At 46.5% G+C, this 22334-nt stretch overlaps 1 protein-coding gene across 2 annotated transcripts in view; it reads left to right on the forward strand.

Moving 5' to 3' along the window:
• Positions 1-22334, forward strand: part of TTC39B (tetratricopeptide repeat domain 39B) — a 335062-nt gene that overhangs the window by 170789 nt on the left and 141939 nt on the right. The window contains exon 1 of one of the 2 annotated variants that reach the window (XM_075826649.1): positions 14416-14600. The exons of the other annotated variant lie outside the window; for it this stretch is intronic. Within the exon in view, the coding sequence (XP_075682764.1) occupies positions 14565-14600 (36 nt within the window). The 5' untranslated portion in view covers positions 14416-14564. Of the gene's footprint in view, positions 1-14415; positions 14601-22334 lie in introns of those variants that run through there. 2 annotated transcript variants of the gene reach the window in all.

The raw sequence follows: 22334 nt of genomic DNA on the forward strand, positions 1-22334 counted from the left end.
GCTGATGTCTTCAGGACTTGGCTTGGTCCTTCTCATTTGTCAGACCCACCGTCTCTTTTAGTATACATCACCGGGCTGTGCTGTGAGCCTGAAGTGAGATCCCACGTAGACAGAGTAGTGGAGTTTTATTGTGACTACCACAAACCCTCCGCATCTGTCCTCTTCCTCCGGTAAGTTGCTTGTCTCCACGGCTGCTTACAATTGTGACACTGTCATCAGTTCATGACAAACACGTTGTACTGGCTTAGGCTGCGCCTGCCGCATCTCAGTGATGGAGTTCATCATATTAAAGTCTTTTAGTTCCTGTTTACTGGCCCTTGCTGGGGACCCCCAACCCTTGTCAATTGTTAAAATAAATGCTAATCTGGTGATAACATCATCTACGTAATATAAAAATGGTGCTAAGTACATACAATAACAATGACAGGCCCTTAAAGGGAATGTGTTGCCAGAAAAACATGTTTTTTTTTAAAAAATTAAACATTTAGTGTGTGGGTGATTAAACATTGTTCAAATTTTTTTTATTTTTTTTGCACGAGTCTGGAAATATTATAAATTATTTCTAATTTATAATACTACCCATTTTTGGCCACTAGATGGAGCTGTTCCCAAAATTGCAGCATTGCAACATTGGGTTAAAAGCCCTCGCTCTAGTGAGCTCTCAGCATCCCCCCCTCCTTTATCCTGGCTAGTGCCGGGATAAACGAGGGGTTTGAACGGTGTAACCTCCTACACTGTGTGTCGCCATTTTTTGAGCTAACCCACAGTGTAGTAGGTTAACATACAGTAGTAAACACACACAAACACGAACATACATTGAGATCTCTTACCTGCTCCTGCCGCCGCGGCTCCCTCCGGCCCGTCCGCTCTGTTTGCTGCCGCTGGTGCAAGTGCACAAATCCGGAAGCCGCGACCGGAAGTAGTAATATTACTGTCCGGCCGCGACTTCCGGTCCACAGGAAAATGGCGCCGGACGGCGCCAATTTCGAATAGGACTGTGTGGGAGCGGCGCATGCGCAGTTCCCACACAGACGCCGTACACTGCAGTCAATGGGACGGGAGCCGTTCGCAGTCCCTATGGGACTGTGGCTGCCGTATTCCATGTCTGTATGTGTCGTTAATCGACACACACAGAAATGGAACAAAAAATGGCAGACCCCATAGGGAAGAAAAAGTGTAAAAATAAGAAAAAGTAAAACACAAACACACAAATGAATATAAACGTTTTTAATAAAGCACTAACATCTTTAACATATAAAAAAATAATTTGTGATGACACTGTTTCTTTAAACTAAATCAAACACACACCTTTATATAAGAAAAACTTATTTGTCCCAATAAACAGGGCACCTAGAAGATTTGTAGTTACTGGGTACATTGTATTTGCACTTGTTGTTACACTTTTCAGCAGGATTTGTACCTTGCTTTGAGCTGATTACCTGGAACAGCTCCTACTCACAAAAATATACACAGATTCCACATGTTTATCTGACAAGTGTCACAAACCAATTTTTCTTAATCTAATTTGTATTGCATGGGAAGGCCTCTCAAGGTCTCTTCTCTTCGTGGGAGGCGGGTATGATAAAGTTAGCACTGGTCTGCCAGGACTGTTCCGAAGGCAAATCAAACAGCTCTAACAGAATCTAGCAACAGCAGCAGCTGTAAAACCGGGGACATACCAATTAGATCTTACCAAATCGATCCGTGCAGTCTTGGGGCATATGTGAGGTCACACACCATCAATGCAAGTGCCATCAAGAGTGCCTTGGGTGCTACCGGTTTACCTTCCTTTATCCGTCCACATTCTGTTAGAATCTGGTTTTCACGCCTTTCGCTCCCAGTTGGACACTTCCTGTGGAGAACAATCTTTTACATCGCATAATCATTAATTAATCTTAATCAGATAATTCAATTGAAAAAAAACATTAACAAATAACATCTTTATATTAAACATTCACATTGAGCAGTAACTAGAAGTGATACATGCAAATGCTGTGGAATTTCCGCAATGGTATTCTGTACGGAAATTCTGCAGCATCTACAGTAGCAGCAAAGTGAATGAGATTTAGAAAACTCTCATGGCTATGCTACGGGAAAAAAAATGACAAAAAGTTGTGCGGAAAGTGTTCTGCTGTGCGTTTGTCAATTCCACAGCATGTCAATTTATGCTGCATGTTCTGTGCTGAGATCAGTGGCGTAACTACCGCAGTAGCAGCCGAAGTGGCTGCTACGGGGCCCGCGGCTTGAGAGGGCCCGTGCTGCCAGCCGACCCCCCTCATATACCCGGTGGCGCCGCTAGCAGCCATTATGGCTGCTACAGCGGTAGCGCCGCTACTATGGCGCCCATGCCGCAGAGCCTCCAACAAGTATGGGCTGGGCAACACAGGCCCTCTCATGCCCGTAGGCGTCGCCAGCACCGGATGGGGCCCCGATGCTAGCGACAGCCAAATACATGCATTATCGCTGATTGGCCGGGCATGTTTCGTGCCCGACCATTCAGCGCCTTACAATGACGCTGCCTGGCTAGCTAGCGCCGCTACCGAGCTTGAAAGGCGCTGATTGACGGGGCAAGTCATTCTGCCCCGCCAACCAGCGTCATTGAACGACGCGTTGTTCAGCTCCAGCAGACCTGCCACAGCGTGGGAACGGGATCATGTGAGTTTGTAACGTTTTTTGTTTTTTTTTCTCATAAAACTGTGAGTGTCATTATCTATAGTGGGGGCTCTATCTACAGGGGGGGTCGTCTATATGTGGGCAACTATATTCAGGGGGGTCTATATGTGGGGATGTGGGGCACTAGCTACAGGGGTGGTCTGTATGTGTGGATGTGGGCCACTATATACAGGGGCGTCTATATGTGGGGATGTGGGCCACTATATACAGGTTTCATTCAGTTCTATGAGACTTACGGAAACAGCGTAGCTCAGCAAGCTATTCTGTTTCCGTAACTCACGACCATGTAATCAGGATGGGGCTGGGAGGCAGGGAGAGCAGAAACAGGTGGGAAGGGGATTAGGGGGCCCCGTTCTAGAGATAAGTGCGGGTCCCGGAGGTGGGGCCTACATCTAGCTGACATTTCTGCCAAATTCTGTGGATCCTGTGGATATTTCACAAATTTTTCTCATGAGAAAACTGAGGACTGTATGGGGGAGATTATATTGCAAGGGAAGGTCAGGTTGTCTGACTGACTGCTTGGGGCTCTATAGTGGGGTCTGAGTGTCTGATTCTGATATCTCTGGGTGTGAGATAGCCCTTCGATAGAGTCCTCAGCAGTTAGGCGCTGAGACCCCCCCTATAGAGCCCCCAGCAGTCAGTCAGACAATCTGACCTCTCCTTGCACTATATTAGTAACTACTGAGGGGAAGGGGGAGGATTATACTGAATGGGGGGGGGGGGGTCTAACCATCTAAGTGAATTCAGAGGACTCTATGAATGGGGGAATTATCCCCCTTATCCCCCATAGAGCCCTCAGTATTTAAGTTTTTATTTTATACGGCGTGGGGTGGGCAGTGTTGAGCGTCTAACTGACTACTGAGTGTCTATGGGGGGAAATTATTATCCCCCCATAGAGCCCTCTGCAGTGAGTTAGATGCTCAACACCCCACCTGCTGTATAATTAATCCCCCCTTAGCGTCTGCCGTCAGTCAATGGTTGCTTGGGGCAGGAGGCGAATAGCATATTAACCTTCCTCAGCGCTTGACCACCATCCTGCTTTTTTGTTCCTCACTGGTGGTATGTGCAGTGTCAAAGACGGGCGTGTTCTATCACAACTAGCAGACACACGTCTGCTAGTCCTATCCAGCCCCTGCTATTGCTGTCTGTCACGGTCACAGTGTATGTGGACCCTCTAGGCTGCTCCGCCGTAGTGGAGAGGCAGCTGACCAGGTCACAGTCTATATGAAAGTCAATAGTAGATAGTAACCCTTGGGTACCTGAACTAGTCCAGACGGTGGCTGCGGCTTCAGCACGGAGGGAGGCCGGTGCAGCAGGTAGCGCCAGACATGGTGGGTAGTATCCGATGGGGCAGAAGACACTAGACGTGGCAGAAGACACTGGACGTGGCCGAAGACACTGGATGAGGCAAACGACACTGGACGTGGCAGAAGACACTGGACGTGGCAAACGACAGCAGGTGCAGTAGACACGACTCCAACACTGGTATGTACAGGAACAAGAACAGTACGGGACACAGGAACAGGTAACAGGGCACGGGTAACAACTGGAACGGGAAACACTAAGGGACTATTTGCAAGACAGACTGGAAAAAACGAACAACGCTCAAGCAAGGATCAGAAGGCCTGGGTCCTTCTTATAGACCAGGAAATCATGGCAGTTGATGATGATGATGATCTCCTTTGTGCGTGCGCGCGTACCCTACGGGACACAGCAGAACGGAGCGGAAGTGAGCGCTGGCGTCTCCTAGGAAGGAGATGGGGACAAGCGCTCACGGATCCATGGCTGCGGGCGTCGGGAGGTGAGTAAACCCGACGGCCCGTGGCCATGGACGCTACACTGTCCCTCCCCCTCCTTCCCATTAACAGTGCCGGCGGCTCTATTCCATCCCAGTCCGCCCCTCCCTCCCTATCAGCAGTGGCCTATAGTGGCGCTAGCACGCTGCATAGCTGCATGAAACTCTAAAGTGATTTTTTAAATTATGTGCGGTTCGGGCCCCGGGTGGCAGCCCGAACCGCCCATAAGATAATCCGCTACTGGTGAGACACTATAGGAACAAGAACAGTACGGGACACAGGAATAGGTAACAGGGCACGGGTAACAACTGGAACGGGAAACACTATGGGACCATTTGCATAGACCAGGAAATCAAAGCAGTTGATGATGATGACAATCTCCTTTGTGCGTGCACGCGCACCCTACGGGACACAGCAGAATGGAACGGAAGTGAGCGCTGGCGTCTCCTAGGAAGGAGATGGGGACCAGCGTTCACGGATCCATGGCTGCGGGCGTCAGGAGGTGAGTAAACCTGACGGCCCGTGGCCATGGATGCTACAGTATCCCCCCTCTTACGCCCCCTCTTCTTGGGGCCAGAGCAAGAGAGGAACCTTTTAATAAGAGCAGGAGCACTGAGGTTCTCTTCTGGCTCCCAGGACCTCTCCTCAGTACCAAACCCTCTCCAGTCCACCAAATAGAAAGTCCTTCCTCCTACCCTTTTGCAGTCCAGGATCTCCCTTACCTCAAATACATCAGAAGGACCGCTGGGAGCAACTGTGGAACTGGAAGTCTTGCTGTAGCGGTTCAGGACCACTGGTTTCAGGAGGGACACATGGAAGGAGTTGGGGATTCTGAGGGTAGGAGGCAGCCGCAGCTTATAGGAGACAGGGTTGATCTGTTGCAGAATCTCGAAAGGACCAAGGAATCTGGGAGCAAACTTGTATGAGGGTACCTTCAAGAGAATGTTCCGAGAGGACAGCCAGACTTTAGTACCTCTCTTCTCTTCTCTCTTCTCCTTGTATCTGCCTTTCGCTTCATGCGATCAACTGCCAGCAAAATAGAGGACCGGGTCTGTTGCCAGATTTGCAGGAAGTCCCCATATGCAGAGTCAGCAGCAGGTACTTGAGATGTGGTCGACACTGGAAGAGGGACTCTAGGATGTTGACCGTATACAATGTGAAATGGAGTGGAAGTGGTGGACTCACTTGTGTGGTTGTTGAATGAGAACTCGACCCATGGAAGAAGCTGTACCCAGTTATTGTGCTGTAAAGAGATGAAGTGGCGGAGATAATTCTCCATGATCTGGTTGATCCTCTCAACTTGCCCATTGGACTGGGGGTGATAGGCTGAGGAAAAGTCAAAACTCACATCCAGGAGTATACAGCGGGCTCTCCAGAACTTTGAGGTAAACTGAAGCCCCCGGTCGGACACAATGTGAAGAGGCAAGCCATGCAAGAGAAAGATGTGTTGAATGAAGAGACTTGCAAGTCGAGGAGCAGAAGGTAGGCCAGTCAGCGGGATAAAATGTGCCATCTTAGAGAAGCGGTCAGCCACCACCCAGACAGTGTTGCATCCTGCTGTGGGGGGAAGGTCTGTGACAAAGTCCATTGCAATGTGGTGACAAGGGGCATTGGGTACAGTCAGAGGTTGAAGCAGGAGTGAGTAACTTTGTTAGAAGCACACATCGTGCAAGAAGAGACAAAGTCCAGAACATCTTTAGGTAGCGTGGGCCACCAAAATTGACGAGCAATCAGGTCTCGGGTCTTACGGACACCATCATGCCCAGCTAGTTTAGTACTGTGTCCCCAGCGGAGAATTCTTTTCCTGTCTGCCAACCGAACAAAAGTCCTCCCCGGAGGGATGTCTCTAATATGCAGAGGATTAGCAGTGACAATGCAGGACGGGTCTATAGTCTGAAGGGACTCCACCATGTCTTCCGTCTCAAACGATCTGGACAGGGCATCGGCCCTCACATTCTTGTCAGCGGGACGGTAGTGGAGCAGAAATTGGAAACGGGTGAAAAACAGCGACCACCTGGCTTGACGAGGATTCAGTCTTTGAGCGGACTGAAGGTAGGTAAGGTTCTTGTGGTTGGTGTAGATCAAGTTGGGTTGAGCTGCGCCTTCTAGAAGATGTCTCCACTCCTCCAGAGCCAATTTGATGGCTAGTACCTCCCGATCTCCAATAGAGTAATTGCGCTCAGCAGAAAAAAAAGTCTTGAGTAGTAGCCACATACTACTGCCTTTCCTTTGGAGCTCCTCTGGAACAGAAGTGCACCTGCACCAACAGAGGAAGCGTCCACCTCCAACGAGAACTGTCGAGATACGTCAGGGTAATGGAGGATCGAAGCTGAAGTGAAGGCTTTCTTGAGGCTAATGAATGCGGACTCTGCCTCTGGAGTCCATACCTTGGCGTTCACACCTTTCTTGGTAAGGGTAGAGTTGGGAGCCGTCAGAGATGAAAAGTTCGGAATAAAATGCCGGTAGAAATTGGCGAATCCCAGGAACCGTTGTATGGCCCTTAGGACGTGGCCACTCCAGGACAGACTTTAGTTTCTTAGGGTCCATCTTAAGACCTTGATACGAGATGACGTAGCCCACGAAGGGCAAAGACTTCTTTTCAAAGACGCACTTCTCCAACTTGGCATATAAGCCATTCTCTCTTAGTCGAAGAAGAACTTGACGGACATGCCTCCGATGGGTCATCAGATCTGGGGAGAAAATCAAAATATCATCGAGATAAACTACAACACATCTCGGAAAATATAATTGACGAATTCCTGAAATACTGCGGGAGCATTACACAGTCCGAAGGGCATCACTAGGTATTCGTAGTGCCCATCGCGGGTGTTAAATGCCGTCTTCCATTCGTCACCCCGGCGAATCCAGATTAGGTTATAAGCCCCCTGCAGATTTAGCTTAGAAAATTTTTTGACTCATCGTATGCGATCAAACAGTTCGGATATAAGTGGCAACGGGTATTTGTTCTTGACCGTGATCTGGTTGCGACCACGGTAGTCAATGCAGTGTCAAAGAGATCCATCTCTCTTCTTAACAAATAAGAGGAGGAGGAAGATTTTCAAATAAAACCCCTCTCCAAATTCTCCTTGATATAGGCTGACATTGATAAAGTCTCTGGCAAGGAGAGAGGATATACTCGTCCACGGGGAAGAGAAGCATTAGGAACCAGTTCAATGGGAGAGTCATAATTCCGATGTGGAGGCAACGTCTCAGCCTCTCGTTTGCAGAAGACATCCGCAAAACTGGCATACTGAGATGGTAGACCGGAGAGTGACTGAGGCAGAGGGGCCATAACAGGATGGATTTGTGACAGGCAATGGCTATGGCATCTGGAACCCCATTGAAGAACCTCTCCGGAACTCCAGTCAAGAACCGGGGAGTGTAAGCGGAGCCATGGCAGACCCAGCAGAATAGGATTGATAGCCTTAGGTAGTACCAGGAAGGTGATCTGTTCTGAGTGAAGAGCTCCGACCCGTAGTGTCAACGGCTCCGTGATGAGAATAATGGATCGGACAATGGTTGACCATTCACAGAGCCAACAGCCAGGGGTCTCTCCAGACGGATGGTGGGTAGACGTAAACGATCCACTAGATCCTGCTGGATAAAATTAGCAGCCGCTCCGGAGTCAAGATAGGCGGAGGAAGGATGTGACGTCTCTCCGGAGACGATGGCCACAGGAATCGATAATTTGGGAGAGGTTTTAACGTTTGGAGACGTTCCACCTAGAGTTGCCTCTCCAACCAACCCTAGGTACTGGAGTTTCCCGGTGTCTGTGGGCATTGGCACACAAAATTAAGGCCACAATACATACATAGTCCAGAGGAGCGTCTGCGCTGCTTCTCCTGTTCAGATAACCGGACTCTGTCTACCTGCATGGGTTCTTCAGGTAGCGCACTAGGGGAAGGCAATAGTGGTCTCCGGACCGAGGGTGCTGGTCTGTGGACCCAGCTCTCCTGTCGAACCTCTTGAGTGCTCTCTCGGATTCTCATATCAACCCGGGTGGCTAACAGGATGAGGGCATCCAAGGTAGAAGGAAGGTCGCGGGCTGCCAGTTCGTCCTTGATGTGAGAGGACAGACCCTGACAGAAGGTCGCCACCAGTGCCTCATTGTTCCATGCCAGCTCGGCTGCTAGGGTACGGAAGCAGATAGCATACTCAGCTACTGTGGAGCCCTCTTGCTTGAGGTTCAACAGAGTGGCTGCGGCAGAGGATGTTCGACCCGGCTCCTCGAACACGGCACAAAAGGACTGCAGGAACAAGGTCCTAGGTCTGTGGATACAGGTCCTTGTTGCTCCAAGATTGGGTTCGCCCATGTGAGGGTCTTGCCAGCGAGGAGGGAGATAATAAACGCCACTTTGGCCTCCTCGGAGGGGAAGAGATGAGCCTGTAGCCTAAAATGAACCGTGCAATGGTTAATAAATCCTCTACATGCTCTGGGATCACCGTCGTAGCGAGGAGGAAGAGGCAGAGGAACTGTGGATCCGGAACAAACAGGAGGAGCAACGGGCAGTGGCACAGCAACAGCTTCAGGAGGAAGAAAAGGAGGTGGAACAGTGAGTAGATCCAGACGGACCAGGATAGAATTCACAGCCTCAAAGAGTTGATCCTGACGTGTGCGTAGGTCATGCATCTCCGTCTGTATCTTCTGGACTGTGGTCTTGGGCTAGCCAGCGGGTTCCATAGCCTGAGCGTACTGTCACGGTCACAGGGTATGTGGACCCACTAGGCCGCTCCGCCGTAGCGGAGAGGCAGCTGACCAGGTCACAGTCTATATGAAAGTCAATAGTAGATAGTAACGCTTGGGTACCTGAACTCTTCCAGATGGTGGCTGTGGCTTCAGCACGGATGGAGGCCGGTGCAGAAGGTAGCGCCAGATGTGGCGGGCAGTATCCGATGTGGCAGAAGACACTGGACGTGGCAGAAGACACTGGACGAGACAGTCGACACTGGACATGGTAGAAGACACTGGACGTGGCAAACGACAGCAGGTGCAGTAGACAAGACTCCAACACTGGTATGTACAAAAACTAGAACAGTACGGGACACAGGAACAGGTAACAGGGCACGGGTAACAACTGGAACGGGGAAACACTAAGGGACCATTTGCAAGACCGACTGGGAAAAACTAACAACGCTCAGGCAAGGATCAGAAGGCCTGGGGCCTTCTTATAGACCAGGAAATCATGGCAGTTGATGATGATGACGATCTCCTTTGTGCGTGCGTGCGCGCGCACCCTACGGGACACAGCAGAACGGAGCAGAAGTGAGCGCTGGCGTCTCCTAGGAAGGAGAGGATCCATGGCTGCGGGCATCGGGAGGTAAGTAAACCCGACAGCCCGTGGCCATGGACGCTACACTGTCCATCCCCCTCCTCCCCATCAACAGCGCCGGCTGCTCTATTCCGTCCCAATCCGCCCCTCCCTCCCTATCAGCAGCGGCCATTAGTGGCGCTAGCACGCTGCATAGCTGCATGAAACTCTGAAGTGATTTTTTAAATTATGTGTGGTTCGGGCGGACATGCGCCCCCTGGGAGCCTTGGACCCCGGGCGGCCGCCCGAACCGCCTATATGATAATCCGCTACTATACACTATACAGCAGTGGGATATATGTAGAGCACTATCTATAGGGGACCTATTTTTTAGGGCATTTTCTATAGGGGTGGGCTATATGTGGGACACTATATATAGGGGTGGGTTACCTGTGGGGCACTAGCTACAGGGTGGCTAAATGTAGGGCACGGTCTACAGGAGTGGGCTATATGTGGGACACTATATACAGGGGGAGCTATATGTGAGACACTATCTACAGAGGTGGGCTGTACGTGAAGCACTATCTATAGGGGAAGCTATATGTAGGGCAGCACGGTGGCTCAGTGGATAGCACGATTGCCTTGCAGCTCTGGAGTCCATATGTGGGCACTATCTACAGAGGGCTGTATGTGGGACACTATCTACAGGGGCTTCTATGTAGGTCACTATCTACAGAGGCTCTATGGGGGTCACTATCTATAGGGGGCTATGGGGGCACTATCTACAGTGGGCAAGGTGTGTGTGTGTGTGTGTGTGTGTGTGTGTGTGTGTGTGTGTGTGTGTGTGTGTGTGTGTGTGTGTGTGTGTGTGTGTGACAGTGTATGGTACTATTATAATCAGGGACACAGTGTATGGCGCTTTATTATATTTAGAGGTGTTGAGAATTTTAACTTCGTTTATAGGTGCAGAAATGTTTTAAAAGTGAGAAGGTGAAGATATCTGAGCAGAAAACTGCAGAAATGGGTCATGACTGGTAGAAATCCATCATAGATGTCTGTACTGGAGGGAGAAGAAAAGAACTAGAATCTGAGACGTCACCGGTGAGACACTTAATGTAAATGCTTATTCTGCCTCTAATCAGCACTGTAGTCACTGTATGATCTGCAGCGAGATGATGGTGGTATGATTAGGATATGATTTTTTTTTGTGAAACAGCATCTCCCAGCATATCCTCACCATTGTTCGGGCCATGCTGGGAGCTGTAGTTTTACGCCGTACAAACCTATACAGCAGGGGTTGCACTAAATTGAGCTGTATTTGTTCTAGTGCTGTACTTATGTACTGAGCTTGGTTCTGTTGCTGTATTTATGTACTGATCTTGGTTCTGATGCTGTATATAAGTACTGAGCTTGGTTCTGGTGCTGTATATACACATATGAGATTGGTTCTGGGGATGTATATAATTACTGAGTTTGGTTCTGGGGATGTATATATGTACTGAGCTTTGTTCTGGTGCTGTATTTATGTACTGAGGTTGGTTCTGGTGCTGTATATATATGGGCTTGGTTCTAGTGCTGTATATATGTATGGGCTGGGTTCTAGTGCTGTATTTATGTACTGATCTTGGTTGTGGTACTGTATGTATGTATGTATGTATGTACTGAGCTTGGTACTGGTGCTGTATATATGTCATAGCTTGGTTCTAGTGCTGTATTTATGTACTGAGCTGGTTGTGGTACTCTATATATGTCAGAGCTTGGTTCTGGATCTGAAATTATATAGGATATATTTATAATAACAAAATTGGAGGGCAGATGGAATTGTTCTCAATTCATTGTATATTCATGGGAACCTGTCTGGTAGTTTTAACCCCTTGAACCGCCACCATGCGGTAATATGACCTGTCAATATTTCCAAACATTCCCTTGTATGTTTTTTTCAGATGCAGGAAAATCCTTAAAATCCACTTTTAAAACGATGCACACTATATGCTAATTACTCATTAGAGGGTCATGGGGCAGTGCCGCTATCCTGAAGAGCCACATAATCCTGACTCCAAACCCACCTTTCCATGTTTGAGTGACATTTCCCTGGCTGATACAACTTTCTCGGATGCGCCATTGCCTTGTGGCACTATACACAAGGGGGGGGGCTGTGTGGCACTATACACAAAGGAGGGCTGTGTGGCACTATACACAAGGGGGAGCTGTGTGGCACTATACACAAGGGGGAGCTGTGTGGCACTATACACAAGGGGGAGCTGTGTGGCACTATACACATTGGGAAACTGTATGACACTATTTACAGGGGGCTGAGTGTGGCGCAATCTACAGGGCTCTGTGTGTGGCACTATCTACTATGGAGGGGGGGCTTGCTGCACTTTCTACTAAGGGGGGGGGGGCTGTGTGGCACTTTATACAAGGGTGGGGGCTGTGTGGCCCTACATACAGTGGGGGCTTTGTGGCGATATCTACAGGGGGGCTGTATGGCACTATCTACAAGGGGGAGGTGGGGGCGGTGTCTACAAATGGGGTGTGACACTGTCTATAGGCGGGGCTATATAGAATTGTCTATAGGGGAGCAGTATGGTACATTCTACAGGGGGCACTATTTATAAGGGGGGCTGCTTGTGGCACCCGGGCGGGGGGGCCCAGTCAAGAGTTTTCTATGGGGCCCAGTCTTTCCTAGTTACGCCCCTGGCTGAGATGCTGTGTGTTTGGTCCATAGACCTAAATGGGGAGCATAAAATCTGCAACAGATTTATGTTGTTGCGGTTTTTAGAGCGTTTTCGCAGCGGAAACGCAGTAAAAACCGCTGGAAATCTGCAGGTGCACATACACTTTGCTATAACTAATGTATGACACTAAATCCGCAGGTAAAATAAAGCAGCGTTTCCGCAGCAATATGAGCAGGAAAAACACACTATTTGGTGCTGATTTTTTTGACAGATTTTCCCAACGTTTTTCTAGAGATTCTGCTGCAGATTTTCTGTTGCAGAAAATCTGTAGCGTATCCTGTGTGTGGGAACATTCCCTAAGGACTTATCCACACATAGTGGAATTGCTGCGTATTTTCAGTTCGGAATTGCGGACGGAAAATATGCAGCAGAATACAGTAGCAGCAAAGTGGGTGAGATTTAACAAATCTCATCCAGACGCTGCGTAAAAATTCTGACACGAAATTTACCAGCAGGGCGTATTTTTCGTGCTGCAGCATGTCAATTTCTGCTGCGGAAAGTGGACTGAATTTCTGTGTTTTTCAGAGGAGATGTCACCATCTCCCAGCATTGAAAAAGACGCAGCAAAATAACTCCGAAAATGGTGCGTTTTTTCCGCAGCGGAATGTCCGCTACTTTAAACGGAATTGCTGCAGAAATTTTCTGCAGAAAACTCAGTTACGTGTGGACAAGCCCTTACGTGTGGACAAGCCCTAAGGCCCCATTCACATGACAAGGATACTCGGCCGTGTGACGGCCGTTTATTTAACAGCCGTCACACGGTTGCAGTAAGAATAATATACCCCAAATGGAGGTATTCACATGGCCGATTTTTTGACGGCCCGGTCAAAAAATGGAACATGCCCTTTTTTGGGCCGTTCTCCTGGCCGCACGTCTCTCATAGAAGTTTTTGGGGCCGTGTATAGCACAGCTGTCACTTGGATGTGATCTGAGTGACGGCCGTGCTTTCTGCCACTCGCTCGCTCTCTTCTCCTCACAGTGTGAAGTGCATGTGAGGAGGAGGATATTTTTTATGCTGCCACAGACCCCTTGTAGATGGCACCCCACCCATTCCGTAGATACCGCCACTATTGCTCCCTGTTGGAGCGGAATCCCTTTAATCATCGGCCACAGCGTTCCCAAAGCTGTTGCCGGGGATTCCGCTCCAGAAGTCACTGACGTCACTATCCATATATGGACGGTGACATCAGGGGCAACTCCTGAAGCGGAGATTCCCGGCCAGAGGGATTCTGCTCCTACAGTGGCGCTATTTACAGGAGGGGGGGGGGGGTGGTATCTACCAGAGGGCTGTGTGGCACTACCTACAGGAGGATGTGTGCCATTATCTACAGAGGGCAGTGTGTGACATTATCTACAGAGGGCAGTGTGTGACATTATCTATAGAGGGCAGTGTGTGACACTATCTACAGAGGGCAGTGTGTGACACTATCTACAGAGGGCAGTGTGTGGCAAAAAATTTACAAATGAAATTCATCCGTTTTTAAAACGGACACTGAAAAAAACTGATGCAAAACGGGTCAAAATTGGCATTTAAAAACGGAAACAAACGGAAAAAAAATGGATGCAAAACGGAGGAGAAATACTGACGAGAACGGCCGTTACTCGGACCCTGTCATGTACGTAGCTGACCTCGGACATGAAAAGCCCTAGGTTCACCAGTGCGGGACGCGTTGTCACAGATCCCACATAGACTTGAGTCTATGGAGGGATGCGTGACATGCAGTAAAATAGGACATTAGTCCTATTTTTTCACAGACCCTTCACACGCTCCGTTGAAATAACGGTCGTGTGAACGGCCGGCCCCATTGAAATACATAAGTCCGTGTGATGGCCCTTGTTTTAACGGCGGTCACACGGACTGGACAAATAAGTAGAAACGCAGCGGGAGCGCCCGTCATGTAAATATTTTACCAGGAGGCGTGTCCAGAGGAGCCAGCGCTGCTGATTTGCTGTACCGCTGGGGGCGTGGCTAAGGAAACCTGCGACCGGCTGCTATGAGAAGCCCGGAGTATCTCCTTACTATCTGCCCGCAGAGCAGCGAGTGTGTGGGCTTGTAACCCATAGCAAGCCGGAGGAAGGAAACCCCTCGTCACTGGCAGAGAGGAAATATGGCGTTTGTGAGCAATGCAACAGAGAACGATGAGGTACGAGCACTACGTGTGTGTCCAGGCTACGTCTCTGAGCGGTGCTCATGTATTATACACGGAGGAAGCTCTCCCTCCATGCAGCTCTATATGTGTGTCAGGAAAGCTACGACCAGCTCACTTCCTAGGAGAAATGGAGACTTGTAGCCTATTCCCTTCCAGCTGCTTACAGGTTAATATTGGAAGTTCAATAGGAATGAATCATGAGCTGTCCTATGATATTCTCCCGCACCTCAGCACTATATGGCTGTATGAGTAAGACTGGGCACCTGGGGGGCTAACAGGTGGAAGCCAGGTGTTGTGGTTACTATGGCAATGACTAACTCTTGTAGCAGGCGTAAAGATGGCTATACAATTTGTGCCAACCTCATGGCGTTGGGTGGTGGTGGTTTTACCGATTAAAAACTGTGGTAGAAATAGCCATTTCTAACTCCAGATTATAGAATGCGTTCTCTTATGTACTAAGCCGACTGCGCGACAATTGTCTTAAAAATAGATCTTCAAGGGTTCTGGTTATAACGTTGATGATCACCTAGCCATTCATTCTTACATGACATTTGTATGTATGGTTCCCCTACCATAAATCATATTATATAAAAACAGCAGATCCCAAGAGGATACCCTCAAAATGACCATGTAATAACCAACAACCAAGATGGTGGGAGTGTGGACCCCAGGCATAAGAGCTTACAATCTAATAAGACCTCACATGTTCCAATGGTTACAATAAATAAAAGATCGTGGGTGTAAAATGCGTGTTTCCTATGTGCTAAACATCTGCTCCCCATAGAGGAAAATGGCATCCTGGGCAGAAACCCCTCTGAGGACAGTCCACCAATGCCAGGAACAGTCATGGAGCTCCCTCACTGGACATCCTTCCATACAACATAGGGGTCCACAGTCTGATCACCAGGTGTACCTCACCTTGTATAGCGTAATAACCGTCGTGTGTATTTACTGCACAGCAACATGTGTCACGTCAACCAGAAGGCAAATGGTGTGTGATATGGACGGCTGGCAGCAGCTGCGGTCACAGATCTGTTCAGAACAAAGTAATCACGAGGGATGGAGAGGTTGTGAGATAATGGATCTAACCCATAATAATGCATTTGGGAGCAGTTTGTCTCCTGATGGTTGTCAGGGTGATGTGATCATATGTATCGGGGGATGCTAGCCGTGTTGTATGTCCATAGCAATATTCCCCATGTCTCATGTTTAATGTGATCTCTGATATTTTTTTACTTTTTAGTCTTCATCCATGTAGCTGCCAAATGAATAACTAAAACCAGAGGGAGCCATTACATAGAACCAGCAATAAGGGATACATTGCCACTCGTGAGATTCTGAAGAGATCTGATCACTTTCTACTAAGGATCAGCCAAAGCTAGAATAATAATATATGCAATTTTACTAATTTACTTTGAGGGCGATTTAATAAGCTAAATGTGCCCAAATCCAGAACTCCATTTTTACGAAAAAACTGTATTGCGTGCTTTACGCTGGATCTATAATGTTTTAGACTGCTTTGAAAAGTGTTTAGATAAAGGTGCGCGGGTTAGTGAAAATTGGACTTTGTCTTAAAATGTGTCAAATTCTAACGCAACATGTTGGTTTCAAGTAAACCAACCAAGAGGTGGCTTAAAGAGGCTCTGTCACCAGATTTTGCAGCCCCTATCTGCTATTGCAGCAGATCGGCGCTGCAATGTAGATTACAGTAACGTTTTTATTTTTTTAAAACGAGCATTTTTGGCCAAGTTATGACCATTGTTGTATTTATGCAAATGAGGCTTGCAAAAGTACAACTGGACGTGTTGAAAAGTAAAAGTACAACTGGGCGTGTATTATGTGCGTACATCGGGGCGTTTTTACTACTTTTACTAGCTGGGCGTTCTGACGAGAAGTATCATCCACTTCTCTTCAGAACGCCCAGCTTCTGGCAGATCACGCTGTGACGTCACTTCCCCAGGTCCTGCATCGTGTCAGACGAGCGAGGACACATCGGCACCAGAGGCTACAGTTGATTCTGCAGCAGCATCAGCGTTTGCAGGTAAGTAGCTACATCGACTTACCTGCAAACGCCGATGCTGCTGCAGAATCATCTGTAGTGTGATCGCAATTTGAGTCACGTTACGCCTTGATCTCCATGCAGGTTCAAATCAGGTGGGGGGGTGCGAGCTCGGAGAAGCAACAGATACACTGAGACGTTTCTCAAGGTAAAAATCCTTCTGACTTTATTTGCAGAGACACAGAGTTTATATAGTAAAAATATCACATGACTACGTGCAGACACACATTAATCATTTACATTCTTGTGGTTTCTTCCCTTGTGATTTATGTCACAATGTACATTGTTCTTATCTCTAGTTGTTAATCTGGTGTCTGGTCCTTATCTTATCTTGGCTGTATGCACAGAACTCAAACATCAAACATCAAACATCAAACAGACTCCTTTGTGTCTGGTAAGTCCTTGTAGGGCCCCAATTTCTACTATCTACAGAATGTCTGCAAATCTATTCCATTACCTTTCCCAGAATATATTCTAATACATGTTTTCTCTTCAGCATTGCACTCTTTGAGGTCCCAGATACATTATACATATATTTATTCCATAACAATCCCTCCTTTTGTGATTTTACCAACACCTAAATTCCAATGCTACTTCTATCTCCTGATAGCAAGGCTTCGATCCATTTCTTCACTTGATTCACACAGGTATGTAGGTGGGGTAATCTCACAACACTCTTTCATCATAATGTATAGGCCTCTGATTGAATGCTTCCCTTATTTTGCAAAATGCATAACAATTGAAACATGTAAGCAATATAAACAATATTATGAAACATATCAAGGGTTGGAATAACACATGCAGTATCTTAGTGGCAGTGGGGGAAAATCCTGTAAATATGTCATACCAGTGATGGGCACTGGCATCTTTTATTGCTGACGATAAATTTATTACTTCCTTAGCTGCTATTGTAGCCAATACTTTCACTTTACTTAGAGTTACATTATGGGCTGCTATCAATTTCTTTACGTCTTTAGACTTTTGTAACACTTGTTTTAACTCTTCCAGTGGCAAACTAAAATTTCCATAGGGCAAAGGTTCAGGTACCCATACAGTGGACATTATTTCTTCTAAAGTAGGCAGGAACACTATAGTTTGGTTCCCCCAAGTCAAATGCGTCACATTGTATAGACATCCTGAAAATGGTCCTATGAGATTAAACTGGCTAAGGGTCTGCTTGTCGTTAGTTATTAAACATACATGCTGTGGACCTACTTCAATATAAACCTGTAGGTTAGCTTCTGGGATTATAGTGAGTGCGCATACATTATCCTGGTGCTGCATTAGACAGGGTTCATATATCCCTGACTGTTGATTACATACATATCCTTGCTCTGTTAACTGGCACAAATCTATATTCCTTGTCTTATTTTGAGAGTCTATGTGTGTTCCTTTTATTTCTGGCATCCAATATTGTCCTAATAATGTCACCGGGTCAATCATTACCATTGGCATAACAATAAATTTGCATAATAGAGTAGGATTTTTCACATTAAATGCTATTAGTCTTCCTGCACACCATTTAGGTGTACACTCAGTATACTCAGGCTGGAACAATAACCACGTATCATTTCTCTCTCCTATGGGCAGAATGTCTGTCCATTGCCTAACATGACTACTAAACAATTTATTCTTACAATTATTTATCTGTTCTTGTTGCCACATCGTTTTAAGCGTACATACTGTCCAATTTACAAAAGTTGATACATTCTGTAATGTTGTATATTCGGTTAGCATACTTTCATTAAAAACATTTAGAAACCGTTCATCTATAGCTAACCCTTTTCGCTGTAAGTGAAAGGTAGTAGGTAACCATGAGGCACCTCTCCTTAATGCAGTAGATGTGTCATCTCCCACTGAGTTTCATTTGTTCATAACTGTTTCTAACTGTATCCCATTCAATACTCCTAATCCCGTTCCTACCCCTCCTAATAGCGTGTCATACCATTCTCTTTTTTGTCTATGACAGCTGGGGGATTCAGGGAAGGAAATATTGAAGTGTACATTCTTTTCCTGCTGTTGGGTTACAGCGCTCTTACAAGTGTGTGGGATTCTTTCCAGACTTTGTACTGTTATATGTGGCTTAAAACTATCTCTTAAAATTATTATCAAGAATACAAAATATCTTCTATTTCTTATTTGGCTATTATTCATACATAATATCATCCCATCAGTTTCTTTTATTACAATCGTAGAGTTCAGCCTCTCCTTGTTGCATCTTTCATAAATCTTATTTATCATTTTGTTTCTATTTTTACTGGTTGTATATTTCTATAGATACTGTAAATCTGGTTCATAACAACAAAACAACAGCCGTCTCTTCTTGTATGCTAATGTTGGCTGTTTTGTCTATGTGAAGGTACACAGTCCCTCCATGTGGTCCTTTTCTCCAAGTCCCTTCGGTTGTAGTCACATTTGTAGTATAACACGGGTCATTGGCCTTACAGGTGTAGTTACCCTGCTTTCTATCCACTGTGGCATTCGCCCACACTGTCCTGAACTGTTCCAGTGATTCTGTACTGATTACGTGTACAGGAGTAGCAGTTCTGCCTTTTTGTATAAGAGCACACGCAACAACCGCCGCAACAACCGCAAAGATCTTCATTCTTCTGGCTGAAGAACCTTTTTACAATGACTGGCGTGAATCCACCTTGCCTTTCCTTCTAGCTTCACTGAGGTGCTTGTAACGAGTAGGACTTGAAAAGGACCATCAAATCTTGGGTCTAGACTTTTCCTCACGTGTCTTTTGACAACGACCCAATCTGCTGGTTCTAGCTTATGCGTCCCTTCAACTGAATCAGGACCTGGAATGGAAGCAAAAACTTGTGCATGCACCTTGGTCAATTGTTTGTTCAGCGTTTATACATAGTCAGTTAACCTACCATACTGCATTTGGAGCATCTATGGAAAATAACATCCTAATCTGGGAGCCGACCCAAATAAGATCTCATATGGGCTGAGACCTGTTCTTTTTGTGGGCGTGTATCTTACTGAGAACAAGGCTAATGGTAGACACTCGGTCCATGGTTTCCCGGTTTCTACCATTACTTTTTGGATTTTCAATTTGAGAGTCCCATTTAGTCTCTCAACCTTCCCACTACTTTGTGGATGGTATGGTGTATGTAGGGCTTGACTTATGCCTAGAGCTGACAACACATAGTTCATGATTTCACCCGTAAAATGAGTTCCTCTGTCGCTCTCCATCATCTCTGGAACTCCATATCTGCACACCACCTCGTTGATCAGTTTCTTTGCTGTGGCTACGGCTGTAGCTTTGGTTACTGGAAAAGCTTCTGGCCATCCTGAAAAGAGATCAATACAAACAAGCACATACTCATAGGTACCAACTTTGGGTAGTTGAATATAGTCTATCTGCAGTCTCTGGAACGGATATATAGGTCTGGGTGTGTGCTTCTGTGGTACTTTTACAGTTCTTCCAATATTATGTGTTGCACAGATCATGCATCCTTGTGTAAAACTGCTGGCCATCACACTAAACCCTGGAGCATACCACACCTTGTTTACCAAGCCCATCATTGCCGTTTTTGACTGGTGTGTCTCTCCATGTGTTATCTGGGCCATCATTGGGAACATTGTCTTAGGCAGGCACAGTTTATTCTGGCACTGCCAGAGGCCATCTTTTCGTAGCGTTGCTCCTTGGGCCGTCCACTTGTCTTTTTCTTCTTCTGTTGCTTGTCCTTGAAGTTTTTGCAGTAGTTCCGGGCTTACAGCTGGTCTTGTTTCCTCTGGATCTTTTATCTGATATACGGCTGCTAACACGGGTAGCTTCTGTGCTGCTTGCTTTGCCGCTTCGTCTGCCAGGGCATTTCCCCTTTTGTCTCTGGTGAACTCACCTTAGTGTGAGCTTTAATTTTTACTACTGCTACTTCTGTGGGTAACATCAGGGTCTCCATCAAGTATTTTACAAAGTCTGCATTCTTTACAGGTGTACCTGCAGAGGTCAAAAACTGTCTAGCCTTCCATATGGGGCCATAATCGTGTGCAATCCCAAAAGCATATCGAGAGTCAGTGTATATATTTGCTGTCTTTCCTTCTGCATGTTGGCATGCTGCTGCCAGGGCCTTAAGCTCCGCTTCTTGTGCTGAGCGGGACGCTGGTAAGGAGGCTGCTTCTAGGACTACATCTTCGGTGGTTACTGCATATCCTGTAAGAAAAGATCCTTCTACACAATACCTTGAACCATCCACAAAGAGTATTAGGTCTGGGTTTTGGAGTGGGGTATCTTTTACATGTGCGAACCCCACTGTTTCCTGGGCCATAAGGGCCATACAATCATGTTCATCAGTTTCAGGCAAAAATTGTGACCATACTTTACCTACGTCTTCTCCCCCTTGCTCCAAAGGCAGTAAGGTAGCTGCGTTCAATGTAGTACAGCGGTGTAAAGTAACCTGCTCAGGAAGAAGAAGAGCACAGGTTAATCTCAAATGTCTTGCAGTGGACAAATGCTTAGGTTGTACTTGAGTTAGAATAGCAGTAATATCATGTGGTGGAAATGCCAGGACCAAATCTGAGGCCTTGTTTAACATTGAATTTACAGCAATGATAGCTCTCACACATGATGGGGAACCTCGGGCCACAGGGTCTAGTCTAGCTGAATAACATGCTACCGGGCGCTGCTGTGGTCCATGACTTTGTGTGAGAACTGCAGTGTCATGTCCATTTTGTTCAGTACAGTACAAAGTATATGCTTGCGTAGAGGTACTCCATGGATTGGTGTCACAAGCCGCTACCAAACACAACTCCTCCTCATTCAGCTGATAATCCAAAATACTTTGAGAATCTCACTTTTATCAGGTTCTGCAAATACTTGATTAATACAAAAACAAATAAAAATAAAACATTCCCAAAAACTTTACATCAAATTAACAATGTCCAGACAAGTTTTGTTTTGCCTTCTCCCTCATCCAAATCCATAAAGACTCGTGTGAGTGACGTCACATCGCCTCCTGTGTAACTTTGCTGGAGGGGGATGGTCTCTTACACATAAACTAAAATTGTACCTGATCAGTTCCTTCACCCTTCCCCCCTTTGTGGACTCTGCGAGAGTGATGTAGCAGAGTTCAAAACTACATCTCAACATAACACTAATTTAACCTCCTGTAATGTACAACAGCCTGAAACAAAAATGCCTTTTTCCTGACAAACATTTGATCTTTACAATGACATAACTCATGTGTGAAATCAAAAACAAAACAATTGTAGTTAGTTATTCAATAAAACAGAAAATATTATCTCTGATAACATTAATTACTGCAAACCAATAAACAGTATAACGGTGGGGGCACATACATTTTCAAAACTCCCCCGTGTCTCACAGTATCTGTAGTTTAATACGTCTGAATGATCAAAACACATGAAATCTGATCACATCATAACACATAAATATCGTAACTTTTATAACCAACAGCGCTTGCGCAAAAGAGAAGAAATGTATTTCGGTTTGTACACATTACATATATATATATATCTCAGCAGTGCATATTGAGATCCCTTTGTCTCATCAGCCCTGCAGACTGCACCCAGTCAGCCCCCCTCCTCCTCCTCCCAAACACAGCACACTTTAGAGGGGAGGGAGGGGGGTCACAAACTCATTTCTCACAACTTCTTCTCTCACAATCTTAACACTTTCAATGCCGGCAAAACAACAT

The sequence above is a fragment of the Rhinoderma darwinii genome, chromosome 1, assembly GCF_050947455.1.
Source record: "Rhinoderma darwinii isolate aRhiDar2 chromosome 1, aRhiDar2.hap1, whole genome shotgun sequence".
Lineage (NCBI taxonomy): Eukaryota > Metazoa > Chordata > Amphibia > Anura > Rhinodermatidae > Rhinoderma > Rhinoderma darwinii.